Source organism: Lutra lutra, chromosome 16, assembly GCF_902655055.1.
Source record: "Lutra lutra chromosome 16, mLutLut1.2, whole genome shotgun sequence".
NCBI lineage: Eukaryota > Metazoa > Chordata > Mammalia > Carnivora > Mustelidae > Lutra > Lutra lutra.
This window is the reverse complement of record NC_062293.1, coordinates 1,643,621-1,658,073: the sequence shown is the minus strand read 5'-3', so window position 1 is coordinate 1,658,073 and position 14,453 is coordinate 1,643,621. Positions and strand designations below refer to the sequence as shown.

The 14,453-nt window shown below is 61.9% G+C and overlaps 2 protein-coding genes across 5 annotated transcripts in view; one reads left to right on the top strand and one right to left on the bottom strand.

Annotated features, from left to right (window-relative positions):
- Window positions 1-2,675: 2,675 nt before the first annotated feature.
- Window positions 2,676-14,380, bottom strand: LOC125087519 (uncharacterized PE-PGRS family protein PE_PGRS3-like). Its single transcript, XM_047707918.1, has 6 exons — window positions 14,364-14,380; window positions 14,051-14,161; window positions 13,674-13,968; window positions 12,942-13,024; window positions 7,811-8,005; window positions 2,676-4,056 (listed from the first exon to the last, which is right to left on the bottom strand). The coding sequence occupies exons 1-6, from the start codon at window positions 14,378-14,380 to the stop codon at window positions 3,975-3,977; spliced, it is 783 nt and encodes a 260-aa protein (XP_047563874.1). The 3' UTR covers window positions 2,676-3,974.
- The window catches only part of BAIAP2 (BAR/IMD domain containing adaptor protein 2), a 62,834-nt gene continuing 62,618 nt past the window's right edge, over window positions 14,238-14,453 (top strand). For all 4 annotated transcript variants that reach the window (XM_047706398.1, XM_047706401.1, XM_047706399.1 and 1 more), the window contains exon 1: window positions 14,238-14,432. In XM_047706398.1, the coding sequence (XP_047562354.1) occupies window positions 14,379-14,432 (54 nt within the window). In that variant the 5' untranslated portion in view covers window positions 14,238-14,378. The remainder of the gene's footprint in view (window positions 14,433-14,453) is intronic.

Genomic DNA, 14,453 nt, shown 5'->3' with positions numbered 1-14,453 from the left:
GAACTGAGTTCAAACCCCTGGTAGCAGAGCCGGGATCCTACCCAAGATCAGTGGGGGCTAGGGAAACAGGTGGGACAGGCTTACAGGGGGCCATGGGGCCATCAGACTAGAGAGCACTACGTGGGGAGCTGGGGCAGGAAGGAGGGGTGAGGACCGGGCACTGGGACCATTTTCGTGGGATGCACATCTGTCCCCAGTACAGGCAGCATGAAAGTTTAAAAGCAGGGGATGGGGAATTAGGAGGGGGGAGCACCCGGGATGAGATGGGGGCACCGTCCAGGATGCGGTTGGGCACCCAGTTACAGAATGGGGGCTGCCGGCTATAGATGGGGGTCCCCCAGCCCCCGTGTGCCCTGCCCTGAGGAGGCATGTGCCACCTCCCCACTTATGGCCACCCCCATAGGGTCTCCCTGAAACCCTGCTGTACCCAGGGAGAAAACTGGGGGGCATGAGGCAGGGTGTGGGGCATTGTCCTGACAACACATGGGCTTCTGGTGGTGTCAGCTCTCCACGGTCACTCACTGGCCACAAACTCAGGAGGGACACCTGCTGCCCCATCCACATGCACAAGAACACTCGAAGCTCACAGTGGCCACTGGAGGTTGGCACAACCTGTGGTCTGAGCCAGCCAGGCTGACGGGCTGCTGGACAAAAATCCCTTTGAGGATTATGACAGACCTGGAGTCCACACGGCAGCCCAGATGCCGGATCTGCAACCCCCAGTCACTCACCATACAAAGCTGGTATCTGTGACCAGTTTCCCAGGGGAAAGACAGTCGCAGATACCAGCTCAGATCCAGGTGGTTGAATTTTCAAACACATGAAAGCAAGGACAGCAACTACATCCCAGGAGGTCAAGTTAAACACGCTGGAAACAGACGGAAAATCTTAGCTGGGGAGCGGAGAAGACACGAGCAAAATGCATATTTCAGAACCAGAAAATACACTGAAAGTCCAAAAAATTAACAAGCTCCATCGCAGAGAGGAGGTGTCCAGGAAAGCCCGTGTGAGCTGGGTGATCGATCAGCCAGCAGACACCGTCGGGTCTGGAGAAGAGACAGAAGAGTGGGGGCTCATCCGTGCCGCAGGGACCGATGAGACAGGACGAGAAGGTCCAACATTGTGTTATTAGAATCCTGAGAGGGGGGCGCCTGGGGGGCTCAGTTGTTAAGTGTCTGCCTTCGGCTCAAGTCATGATTTCAGGGTCCTGGGATCGAGTCCCGCACAGGGCTCCCTGCTCAGTGGGGAGCCTGCTTCTCCCTCTCCCACTCCCCCTGCTTGTGTTCCCTCTCGCTGTGTCTCTCTGTCAAATAAATAAATAAAATCTTTTTTTTTAAAGATTTATTTATTTATTTATTTGACAGAGATCACAAGTAGGCAGAGAGGCAGGCAGAGAGAGAGGGGGAAGCAGGCTCCCTGCGGAGCAGAGAGCCCGATGTGGGGCTCGATCCCGGGACCCTGGGATCATGACCTGAGCCGAAGGCAGAGGCTTTAACCCACTGAGCCACCCAGGCGCCCTAAATAAATAAAATCTTAAAAAAAAAAAAAATCCCGGGGCGCCTGGGTGGCTCAGTGGGTTGAGCCGCGGCCTTCGGCTCAGGTCATGGTCTCAGGGTCCTGGGATCGAGTCCCACATCGGGCTCTCTGCTCAGCGGAGATCCTGCTTCCCCCTCTCTCTCTCTGCCTGCCTCTCCATCTACTTGTGATCTCTCTCTGTCAAATAAATAAATAAAATCTTAAAAAAAAAAAATCCCAAGAGAGGAGAAACATGATAGCAGGGGGGGGAAATGGAGAAAGATTGACCGAAAATTTCTCGCATTTGAGGAAAGACTTCAACTTACAGACGTACGAATTGCAGTGACCCCCCCCCCACACACACACAACGGGGCAAATCCAAAGAAAGCTGTGCCCAGACATGTAACTAAACTGGTAAAAAGTTGAAGGCAAAGAAAAAGAATCTAGAAGGCTCTAGGTGGAAATGAAAGCTGTCCAGAGGACCAACGATCCAAACAAGCAGTTGGGATCAGAAACCACAGAGGCCAGAAGATGGGGAGCAGGGTCTGGAACGTGCCGGCAGACGGCGGTCAGCCCAGAGTTCAGTGTCGTCCAAACATGCTTTGGGAAGGAAGGAAAGACGGAGACACTCCGTAAGAGGCGGTCGTGCAGACGGGCTCCAGAGGGAGCTGCCAGAGACGCTTTTCGGGCCACCAGGAAGCGACACCGCAGGGACATGTGTGTCTTCGGGAATGGGTGAAGAGCAGCAGAAACGGTCGATGTCCAAGTACGCAGAAGAGGTCGTTTTCCGTCTCATTCTTAGACATACATGTGACTGTCGAAAGCAAAAATCCCAACACTTGCGGAGGCCCACAGCGGTGACGCGACGGGAGGGGCAGAGCGTCTAGTCAACTCTGGATCCCTGCGGGAGGCCGGGTGCGTGGCCGAGCCCCCTCATGCGACCAGACACACACGTGCACACACGCAGCCAGAAAGAGCGAAGGTGAAGTGCAATAGTAGGATTTTCAAACACTCCGGGAAAGGCAGGAAAGGGAAAACAGAGGCACAAACAGAGAGATAAAGGGGTACATCTAAGTTCAGTTCATAACATCTACACTAACCATGAACGGTCCAAACACACCAAGTGAAGACATTGCCAGACAGGAATAAAAATGAAAAAGCCTGATTATGGTACCTCAGAGAAACCCACTTTAACGTAAAGGCAGGTAAAAAAAGAGAAAGATGGGGAAAATACCTCTCGGAGACACGTATCACGGGAAAGCTGACGTGGTCATGTCAGCACCAGAGAGCGCGGACTTCAAGACGCATATCGCCAGAGATGGGGGACATTACGTGACAAAGGCAGGCATTGCAGCCCAAGGTGCGTATCCCCAAACCACAGGACTTCAACACTCAGGAAGCAAAACCCGGCAAAACCGAAGGACGGACCGTCTCTCGGAGGCTAGACACGCAGCCAGCCTCTCCAGGGTACAGACCGGCCGGGCCGAGTCGCCCACAGCAGAGCACACCTTCTCGTCACGTGACACGGGACACGCCAGTGTGCACCGTGTCCTGGGCCGTGCCGGCCACCTGAACAAATTAAGGAAAAACTGAAATCCTACAAAATGGGATCTCAGACCACCATGTAATGACTCTGGAAATCAATGACCGATCGTGAAAGATGCACAGATACAGTTACGGGGGGAAAAGGAATTCCAGAGAAATTAGAAAATATTTTAAACTGAACAAGCACGAACACATGAACGTTTGTGGACTGCAGCTGAAGTACCGCTTTTTTTCCTCAGAGAAATTCATGATACTAAACGCTTATTGTTTTTTAAAAGGGAACTTTCTAATCGATAAGCCAAACTTTCACCTTAATTAATTAGAAAAAGGGCAAATTAAATCCAAAATAGTGAGAACAAAGGAAATCATAGCAGAAATCAATGAAGACAAAAACGTGAAAGAAAAAAATCAATGACAGCAAAAAGAGTTATTTGGGAAGCTCAGTCCACTTGATGAGCCCGAGCCAGACTGACCAGGGAAGGGAGGCACCGTTACATCAGGAATGAAAGGGAACCACTGCTAGAGACCCTATAGACATTAGAAGGACATTAAGGAAATACTAGTTTTATGCGTGTAAATTCATCAGTCTTGAAGAAATGGACAAATTTCTCGGAAGCCACACACCAGGCAGCTCGTCGAGGCTGCGAGGATGGGCCGCACGCTCGTGTCCACTGAGCATCCGGGGGGTCCAGACGCCGAGTGCAGGCATCCCCGCGCCTCCGCCAGACTCAGGGAAAGCCGCCGATGGAGCGCTGCCCCGCGAGCTCCACCCGCATCCGGCATGAGGGGAGCCAGGCGAGCCAGGAGTGTGTACGAGCGGGTCCTGATCCCGGCATGGCGGTTCTGGGCTGAATCACGCGGGGTTTGCGCGGGAAACGTACGGTCGGCTCAGCGCGCGGACATCGGTCGGTGACTCAGTATCGGCGGACGGGAGGAGGCGGTCTGACGACGATCCCCTCGGCAGAGGCAAGGAAGGCATTTGGCAAAATCCCACACCTGTCATTAAAAACAAAAACCAAAACCTAGCAAACTAGGGAGAAAGGGAACTTCTCTATAAAAGCCGTCTGCAAACCCGACAGCTAACAGCAGGCTCACTGGCCAAGGCCGGAAGCTCTTCCCCGCGAGATGGGGAACCAGGCGCGGGGACTGCTCTGACGGCGCCCACTCGGTGTCCCCGAGAGGCCCGGCCGCAGCAGGAGAGAACTCGGAAGCACACGTGTTGGGAAGGAAGGAAAGTGTCTAGTTGTGGCAACAGGGTTTGTACACAGAAAACCCCGCAGGAACGTACAGGAGGCCTGCGAGAACTACCCAGCAGGCTTAGTGAGCTCACGGGCTACCAGGCCACTATACAGAATCCCATACATGCTTGTTTACTAGCAACGAACCCTGGAAACAAATCAGAAACAGACTTGCCACACCCAGGACAGAGAAGCAGGTGACAGGCCGGGACTCCCGCTCCGAAATGGGAAAAAGAACAAGGTACAGAGCTCACCCTGTGGGAGCGTCCGCGAGCATCGCTTTCGGAAAATCTGGTTCACGACCCTTTGATACTGGCCGCTCTTTGTGGGGGTGCGGCGAGGAAGCTTCTGGCAGGCCCCCCTCCATACAGAGGGAACCCCGCCCAGGTCCAGGCCTCCGTGTGACAAGGCTGTCCCAGGGGCTGGCGGTGAGAGGCCTCGGGCAGGCTGCTGGAGCGCGGCTCCCCGGCTCCTGGCCACCACCTGGCAGCCTGGTCCTGCCAGGGCCACAGATGGTCTGGGCTCCCACCCAAGGCGTCCGTGGGCAGTAGGTCAGCACTTCCATTCACTCTGTGTGTCTGACGGCGGCTGCCCTGTGTCTTCCCCGAGAGCACCGGGCAGGGCGGGGGTGCTCTGCAGGGCCTCACACACATCTGAGAGGCCGGACAGCCCTGGACTGTCTTCAGGCCCGGGGGCTCCAACTGGAAGGCACCCAGGAATGCTCAGCTCACAGAGTGGCCCGTGGTCCTTGCTGCTTCTGGGGTTCTGCCTGGGCTGCAGGACACAGCTGAACCAGGTCCAGGGAGTCCCTCCGTTAGCTGGGGGGATGGGGCCGAGTTTGGGTCAGAAGCCTCTAAGAGCGGCCGTCTGGCCTCTGGGGCTCGCTTCCCTGGTGGACTTTGGAAATAAAGCCACGAAATTCTGGAGAAATCTGGCTCCTCCAAGAAAAGTGCCACACATACGCCAAGGTCCCCGTCGTCACGCGGCTTCAGGGAAACGCAAATCGAAACCACACGGAGACCCCGCCTTCAGCCCACCAGGACGTCCAGAACCAAACTGCAAAGAACACGGGCTGGCGAGGAGGCAGCGAAGTCCGAGCCTCGCGCGGTGCTGGGGGGACACCCGGCACCAGTCGTGAGGATAAACAACCAAACACGGGGGCACCACATGACCCAGCAGTCCCACCCCTAGAGACACCCGCCGGGGACTGAGAACAGGCGTCCGAACAGGCGCGCACATGGGAATGCGGCGGCCGCGTGGCCCCCGGTCCCCCCGGAGGCGCAGACCCTCCCCGGGCCACTGCGGATGGACAAGCGCGTGCGGGGTCCCTAAGAAAGGAGCCAGACGCGGACGGTCCTACGGCGTGGGGTGCCACGGCCACAGGGAGCGCAGGCTGCCGGGGCGAGCGGAGCGGGCGGGGGCGGGGCGCCCTCTGCGCGGCTGACCCGGCTCCGGGACTGGACCGAGCGGACGCGGAGCCCCGTGAACACCCTAGAGGCGTCTCACGTGGACGGAACCGCACACTTTAAAAACACTTACTCTATTACGTGACTTTCGCCTCCATCTTAAACAAGGTGTCGCAGATCGCAGCCAGCTGGTTCCGGGCACAGCCAGAGCTGCTGGGGCAGGGGACCCCCCCGCAGTCTCCAGCCCGTGTCTGCGCCACGCTGAGCCTCCTCTCGCACACGTTGCTTTCCTTCCTCGCCGCGCCCCAGAACAGGCTCCCAGGAGGTTGAACATCATGGGAGAATCTCTCGGCCCTCAGACCCAGCCCTGCGGCCACCTGCCGACTGCCCAGGTTCAGGGACAAGCACCAGGACAGCCACGCCCGGAGCCCGTGCCTGCCCCATCCCTGTCACCATCCCACCCTCTCCTGCAGCCTTGTCCACTGGGCTGGCCTCAAAGATGCTCTGCACCTTCCAGACCTGGCCCTGCCCGGGCCACCCCTCTCTGCACCTGCCACGTGCCCACATCACCTTTCTGGGCCATCCACCAGGTGGCAGTGAAGGCGCCCAGGCCAATGTCCCACGTCCTCTCTGCAGACCCGAAGCCAGGATGTAGGGACCCTGCTCCTGCGGGCGGAGCTCACCACAAACTCAAACGCACTTGCCACCTAGGCCTCTGAACCTCCCTCAGAAGACGGGCAGGCGCACGTCCAGTAAAGCCCCCGCAGGGGTGTCCAGGACTGACACTCCCAGTCGACCAGACCTGTCCCCTCCTCCCGCAAATGACCAGCTCAACTTTCCAGCCTTGCTGCCCTGAAAGCCGGCCTCGGCTCTCCAACCAGGAGCCCGTGTCCCTACGGGAACAGTCTTGGCTCTTACTCTCCAGAAGCAGAATCAGGGTCACCGACTTTCCCAGCGGGAAATCTGCAAGCCAAAGAATGCGGGAAAATTACAACTGAGCCCAGCACACCAGCCTGGGGCGCGGAGAGAGTCCCGGAATCTGGGTGTGAATTAGGAGCCGAGCCGCCAGACCTCCCCTGGGGCCTCACTTCTGTCCCCACAGAGGGACACTCTGCAAAGGCCACATGGTCGGCCTGAGGGTTAAATGTCACCCCAAGCTGTTTGGAGTGGTTTTTCCCCACGGAGGGAGTGTTCTTTTCACACTGACATCCAGGCGACAGCCAAGTCTCCAGGAGCTTCTCTACAGATGTCTGTTTCTTCCCGGTTTTGTGACAGAGAGAGAGAGAGAGAGAGAGAGAGAGAGAAGCCTGGTGGAGTAAATCACATCCCGAGCTAGACACCAATAGGACTGTTCTCAGCCGTGTCACCTTCCGACCACAGCTGGCAGGGAAGCAGCTGAAACTCCACACTTCTTTGGGATCTGAAAGTGTGGCGGGAGCCCGGCTCCCTTGAGACGCCAGCCCCAGGGGCAGCCTTTGTCCTGGAGGGACCACAGAAGGGACTGGCCCAACGTCCCCAGCCTGCTGTCCACCCAGCCCCAGCCAAAGGCCCCGCGTTTCTTTGGCTTCTTGGTCTGGCTACCCTGGGGACCCGGATTAGGGTCGTCACTCTCCCCAAGACCCCAGCCCCCTCTTCCTGGAATTCCCCACCATTTGCTCAGGAGCTCGTAGCCAAATGCCCTCTGTCCCCCACGGGTGTCCACCTGCACACGCCTTGGTGCCCGGCGCCAGCCTGGCCCCCTCAGCCCGCTCTGCTCTCTGCCTGGCCAGTTCTATCCTGGTTATCCGAGCACATTCCAGGGTGAGCGGCGGCAGAGGCCAACTGTACTCATATGCAACCCAAGGGGACGGGACCTCACACCTCTGGAGCACCGGTCACCCACTCGGGCTGGGCCTGTGGCTCCTCCCACCGTCCGGCATGGGCACACACTGATGGCTGTCACACTGGCCCAGCATCACGTCCACGCAGCAAGCGTGCCCTTTGGACATCCCTGGTTCCCAACCACATGAGAAGGGGGGGCCTGAGGGCCAGGAAGGGCAGAAGCTGGTGCTGCCTCACCAGGGAGGAGCTGCCCGCTGGCCCCAGGGCCACATCCAGGGGACACACCTGGCCCAAGAGAGGCCCCTGCAGGAGGAGCCCCCGGTGGAGACGACACGGAGCCCGCAGAGGTAACCAGGGACATGCAGGCTAGTCTTGGCAGACGTCCATGACCACGCGGGACAGTGGGGCCGCTCCGCACCCCCGGAGGCCACCCACAGCCCAGGCCGAGTGGGCCTCCGCACTCCCCCGGGGCTTTCAGACCTGTAGTGAGAAGAAAAGATTTCAGGGCTGAAGACAACATTTTCAAATCTGGCTTTAAATAAACACGGAAGAGAAAAAAGAGTGAGCGGAGCCTCCAGCAGCTGAGATTAGCAGCAGCGGCCCTGGGCAGGGGAGCCATCTGCGTGCGCCAGGCACTGCCGTCTGCGGGCTCCTGGCAGCGCCCCGGGCTGGGGGCCGCCTCGATGGGGAGGGCTGCAGGGACAGGACAGGCCCCGCTTTCCAGGGCGTCCCCCAAGCCCCGACTCTAGAGAACACGTCTCCTCCTCCCTGCTCCAAACCACCCTTCCCGTCACCGTCGGGCCGCTCCAGTCCATTCGGACGCGGAGAGAAGGACTTGCAGACGGCGTCTCCGGCAGGAGGGGCAGCGAGCGTGGGGCAGCCCACATCTTCCCGACCCTCCCTGGGTCACCAAGGGACAGTGCTCCCCGGGGCCTCATTGCCTCACCGGTTCCCTGAGGGCCCCTCTGCACCTGACCCCGCACAGAGGGGGCCCCGGGGCACCCTAGAGCGGCCTGCCCGGCCTGCCCTGCGCCCCACGGGCCACAGGGAGGCCCAGGGACCCAACTGTTTCAATCTGCGTGTCAGCTCCCGCCTTCCGATGGGCAGGTGGGTGCCCGAGCTGGCAGACGCGGGATGACGCCGACATGCAGAGTGGGGAGGAGCCCCTGAGAGAAAGTCAGAGCCTCTTCGCGCCCCGGTGCTCACCCCCGCGCCGCCTCCCACGGCCCCTGGAGTCACGCCGAGGCGATTATGTAAGGGGGCTGGTTGCTGGGGAACCTCTCCTACCCAGCCCTGCTGGGTGGCCAGCACCTCCGTCTCCTCCACCGAGGGGAGCCCCCTCCGGCCCTCCCGCAGGCCTGGCCAGCAGGAAAGCTGGGGGAACGTTCTAGGCTGCCTGGCTAGGAGGGCTGACACCGCAACCCCGCAACTACAGGCCAGAGGGCAGGCTGGACGCCACTCCTGAGCCTGTCTGGTGCCCCTCGGTCTTCCTCTGTGTGGGACAGCTGAGCACGCTCCCCACCCCGGAGACCTGAGAGACGGGGGCTCAGATCAGACCCCCCCACACACACACACGCCCTGTGCTCCCACATCTGTCTCCCTGAGCACAGACCCCTCCGGGCCCGGGCTGAAGCTGCCCCGTCTAGGGCCCACGCGCTGACTACAGAGGAGAAAGCCTTCAAGCCACGTTCAGGTCGAAGACAAGCAGGTTTTGAGGAAAGTGCAAACGTGAGTACCCAGGCGGGGCGCGGAAGGGAGACAGCCTTCCCCGGGCGGCGGGACAGCGGCCACCCCATCCTGCCTTCGCTGACCGCTGGCGGCCTCACACCGGGGCCACCCTCCCGCGCGGAGCTGCGCCACCATCCACAGACCCGGCCCGGGATGCCCTCTGTGGGGACGGGGCGATAGCTCCACCCACTGGCCCCACAGAAGCAGGGTTCAGGGAGGCATGGGGTTCGGGGGCTGCAGGCCACATAGATGCTGGTGCCCCCCTGAAAACACTTTTCATTTCTGGGCAGTTTTCAACATAAACAGTCATCAGGAAGGTCCACCCCACGTGGTCCATCGTCACCACCTCCCGCCGGTGCGGCGCTGCCCGGGCCAGACCAGGAACCCGCCTGGCTCGCTGTCGGTAACCGAAGTCCACTCTGCTCAGGCGTCCTTGGTTTTCCTGTCACTCCCTCTCCGCCCCGGTCGTCATGCCTCCCCAGGCTCCTCTGGACCCAGCCGTCTCTCACGCCCCTGGTTTTGGGGGGCCTGGTAATTTGGGGGGGAGGGAGGCTCTGGGGCCATCCCTCTGTCGGGATTGTGGGATGTTTCTATGGAGAATACACTGGGGTGACGTTCTGGGAGGAAGACCACGGAGCTGAAGGGTCTTCTCTCATGTCGGGGCCACACGGGATCACGGTGACGAGCTGGGGCCCTGGCTCCAAGGTGCTTGTCAGCGTCTCCCAGGAAAGCTCGCCTGCCCAGGTCATGGTCTCAGGGTCCTGGGATCGAGCCCCACATCGGGCTCTCTGTTCAGCAGGGAGCCTGCTTCCCCCTCTCTGCCTGCCTCTCTGCCTACTTGTGATCTCTGTCAAATAAATAAATAAAATCTTAAAACAAAACCAAAAAAAAAGCTCACCTGCCTCCCGTGTTTGCGGGAAGGCGGTGGCCACTCGCAGCCCATATGACGGGCTGCGGAGTCTTCTGGACAAACCCCTTTTAAAGGGCAGCTTCTCACGTGTCTTTCTACGTGGCATCCGGGTGCTTGCTAGACACGTCCGACTAAGGGCCACAGACAATGATCTCTCAAACGTTTGGGGGCTCGTCACATGGAAGGTATAGTTCTCGGTGTTTTCCTGGCTGTCTGCACCTCGAGTCTCCCCAGGCTCTGCCCCTCTCCCTGCCGGGGTGGGGCTCACAGAGGCCGGGGGGGGGGGGGGGTAGACTGCGCCGGTGACACCAGGCCTCACCGGAAGCAGGAAATGCGGCTGTCCTCCTGTGCCAGAGGCCGCAGAGGTGACCTTCCTACTGGCAGGAGGCAGGAGTCCCCCAGACCTGTGAGCTTTCTTGCTGATACAGCGGACGGTCACGGAGAACGTGGGTATGGCCGGGACCCAGAACACAGTCCTCTGGACACAGATGGCTGTGCCAGAACCCTGGCCCAGGCCGGTCACCCAGGGCACCTGGTATGGACGCGGTCAGTAGTGCAAGCCAGGGCGGATGGGAAAGGCGAGGTCCTGATAGGTACACCCGTCCCTCTGGCCCCGGAACTTTCTGGTTACCCATTATAAGAGCTTTAATCCAAGAAGGAGAAAAGGAGGAGGAGCCTGGACTGGCTGCTCCTTCTCTGAGAGCCGGAGGAAGGAGGAAGGCGGAGGGAGAGAGAAGCGGCCCCCTTGCCCAGCAAGCACACGCGTCCCTGTGGTCGGAGCCGAACGGCCACCCCTTTGGCCAAGCTCAGCAGACACCGGGTCAGGCAGAAAGGGGCGCGGAGGTGAAGGCCCTTCGAAGTGCTGCTGGGCGGCCACCTCAGAAAGCTCTCCTTCTGTTTCGCAAAAACTCACAAACCCTTGTGCCTGCCTGCCAGGAGAACAGCTTGCCTGGAAAGCAAAGGCTGTCATCCCGTAATTAAATCTGAGACCCTCCCTACGCGACTCCGAGATGAAGCAGCTTATGTAACGCGCCTAAAATAACCGGCAGCAGGCGCGCACTTCTATTCCTCCCGCTCCCGGCCCTGGCTCCTGGGCCCCCGGGCTGTGCGCCGCGGAGCCGGGCTCGGCACCGTCAGGGTCTCGCCTCCAAACACGGCCCCGCGGCGCACACACATCCGGACCGGGGACCCTCGTGCTCAGGCCTGGGTGCTGAAGACCCACGTGCCTACACACCGCCCAGGCCACGCAGGCCGCAGAGGTGAGAACTGGCCGTGAGAACTGACGGGGCAGCTGGTGGCTCCAGGGGGCCGGAGCCTGTGCCTTCTCGGGGATCCCTGAGCTGCCTCCCAGCTCTGGCCCGAGTGCAGGACGGACACCGCCCTGGTCTGCGGTGTGCTGGGAGCTGCCCGTCTTGGCTGCACTGGCCCTCACGCTAACCCTCTCCAACTTCTCCATCTCCATCTCCATTCCTCTTGCTGGCCGGGAGGGGGTGGGCCAGACCCCAAGTGTAGGCAATGACCCGCAGCTGCACTGACTGCCGGCCTCCGGGCGAGGCGTTCCACCCCACAGCCCTCCCATGCTCTGAGTTAAGGAGAGAAGGAACCAGGCTTTATAAAGGGCTCTGAACGCCTCCCAAATAAAAAGGTGTGCGGACAAGGGTGCCCCCTTAACTCCGGGGGCTGGCACTGGAGCCGACCTCCTAGCACCCAGCCCGCCATCCAGCCTTGCCCACTGCTCGGATCCTAGGCCCTTACCCTTGGCCCTAGCCCTGCCCCAGACACCATCACCACTGGAAGGGGCTTCCACAAAAGAAAGAAAACCCTCAGAGAGCCCTGGGGTCTCCCAGGCGGGGAGACCCCCAATGACAGTCTCCTTCGCAGCCGAAGGAGTGGGCACACCTGTGCTGAGACCCTTCTGGAGTGTGGTGGCTCAGAGAGGTCGCCAGGCCCTGCTACGACTTGGCCTCGCCCACAGCTCACTCTGCATCTGCCATCAGCCCTGCCGGGGTTCTCGCGGATGCTCAGTGCAATGATCCTTCCCTTTCATTGGTGGCAGGTACTGACGGATGGCTTCCCTCCCCGGGATGGGCTAGGGCCATCCGCACACCGGGGAGGCAGGCTAGGCTCTGAGTGGGTCCCCTACCTCAGCCGCTACCAAAAGTGAGCGAGCCCTCCCCGGGGCAAGAGGTGGGGAGCCAAGAGCAGGAGCGCCTAGAGGGCGGGGCTTAGGCCGAGGGGTGCTTCTCTGGAGAGGGCCCGCTCGAGACTGATGGGAGCAGACAGCTCAGAACTCTCCAGGCTGATTCCCCTCCCACAGGGATGAGACCCCCCCCCCCCCCGCCCCGTTTTCCTGCCAGCCTCCGCCTGTCATTCTTCTGGTCTCAACCACGTCACTTCCCTTCAGGCGGGCAACAGCTCTACCCCCCACCCACCCTTGACCCCGGTCAGGTCAACGGATGTCAGTTGTAGGGCTGGCTGGCTGGAAGCAGGCTCGGCACCATGCTGGCCTGGAAAAAAAGGCAGAGAAGGGCAGGAAGACAGCCCCAACAAGCAGGTCAACATCCCAGACGTCAGATCTGGTTGGGGCCGGCTTTCTGTCGCTCGCGACCAAAAGAATCCCGGGATCTACACACACAGAGTCCGTCTGAAAGCTCTGGAGCGCTAGAGAGAGAGGAGGAAGCCAGAGCTGGGGTCAGGAAGGAAACCCTTTCCCTGCATCACTCCTCCCGGAGGGGCGCAGTCCCCTTGGGTCCCGGGCGCCGGGACTTCAGCACTTGCCTTAGTCCTGCTCTGTCCACAGCCGGCTCTAGGTCTGCGTCCCCCGGGGCACCTGCGCTCGAGGACGCGTGGAAGCGACTGTCCTAGACGGGAGACCGGCAGAGAGTGTCAGGCTTCGTTAGAGGGAAACGCTCGGATCTGCCTCAAGAGTTTGCATCCCTCCCTGTCACTCCAACTCACGCCAACGTTCTTCGCAGCAGCGGCACTGGGAGCCCCGGGGCCAGCGTGGTCAGCTCCCACGGCCGAACCCCCCCCCCCCCCACCAAAGGCCTCAAGACCAGCAGCTCTGTCGGACCCCTTGATCCCTCCCCACAGAAACTGCCCCAGCAGGGTCGTCTGCCACTGCAGCGTCCTCTCCTCCCCTGGGCGCCCCCCGCAGCCCCCCGGGGTTCTCTCCGCACCGCACCCCCCCCCCCCGTCCGCCCCCTCGACGATCTTCCCGGCAAATTCTTCCAGGACGCTCTCCTCTCCAGGATTGTCTTCAGGGCCCACCCAACCCCGTGGCCATCCCCCCCCCAGAGTCCTCCCCTCCCAGGTCCTCCTCCAGGACGCACCCTCACCCCGGGTCCATCGCCCCACAGCCCACCTCCCCAGGCTCCTCGCCCCAGGGCCCACCCCTCCTAGGACCCGCCCCAGGATCCCCCACGCCCAGGTCCCTCTCCAGGGCCCACCCCCCAAGGGCCTCCCGCCCATCCTCCTCTGCGCCCGAGACCGCGCCAGCCGCACGCTCACCTCCGACACTCCGGGTCTGGGCCGGGCGGTCTCTCCGTCCGTCCTCGCGCCCGCACGGCCGCCCGCAGCACCCGCCCCCGCCGCCTGCAGGGAGCGGAGCCCAAAGGCCGCCCCGACTCGCGACTCCGCGAAGAGCCGCCCCCACGCGCGCTCGCCGCAGCACCCCCGCTCCCCCACCTTCCGCTCCCCTCCTCCAGCGCCTCCGGCCCACGCCGCCCCGCCCCCAGCCCGGCTGTCGCCCGGCCCCCAGGCTGTTCCCAGGGCCGCGGCCCGCGCCGCGCCTCCGCCTCCTCCCCTGCGATCGACAGCGCCGCCGGCCAATCGCTGCCTGCAGCCGGCCCTCGGGCCCCGCCCCCTCCCCCGTCTCCGGAACCCACCAATGGGAAGGGCGGCGCGGGGGCGGGGCCTGCCGGTTGCCTGGCAGCGGCACGGCCGGGCGGGGGCGGGCGGGCGGCCGGGGGCGGTGATCCGTGTGCGGGGGGCGGGGCCTGCGGGGGGCGGGGCATGGGCGGTTATAAAGGCGGTCGCCGACGGGGCGCCGCGTTTCTGGCCCGGCTCCGCGCGCTGACCGCCCGTCTCTGCCGCGCCCGTCGCGCCGCCGCCGCCGCCGCCGCCGCCGCCGCCGCCGCCGCCGCCGCCCGCCGCCGCCGCCCGCCGCCCCCTGCCGCCCGTGCCCCCGCTCCGCGGTGCCGCCGGACCAGCACCATGTCGCTGTCGCGCACGGAGGAGATGCACCGGCTCACGGAAAACGTCTACAAGGTGAGCCCCGCGCCGCCCGCG

What these genes read in the sequence shown, in the direction of transcription:
- LOC125087519 (XM_047707918.1), bottom strand. An exon ending in CCGCGCCGCCCTTCCCATTG is followed by an intron (nt 13,969 to 14,050) that starts GTGGGTTCCGGA and finishes TGTCGATCGCAG; the next exon opens with GGGAGGAGGCGGAGGCGCGG. An exon ending in CCAGACCCGGAGTGTCGGAG is followed by an intron (nt 13,025 to 13,673) that starts GTGAGCGTGCGG and finishes TCTCCCGTCTAG; the next exon opens with GACAGTCGCTTCCACGCGTC.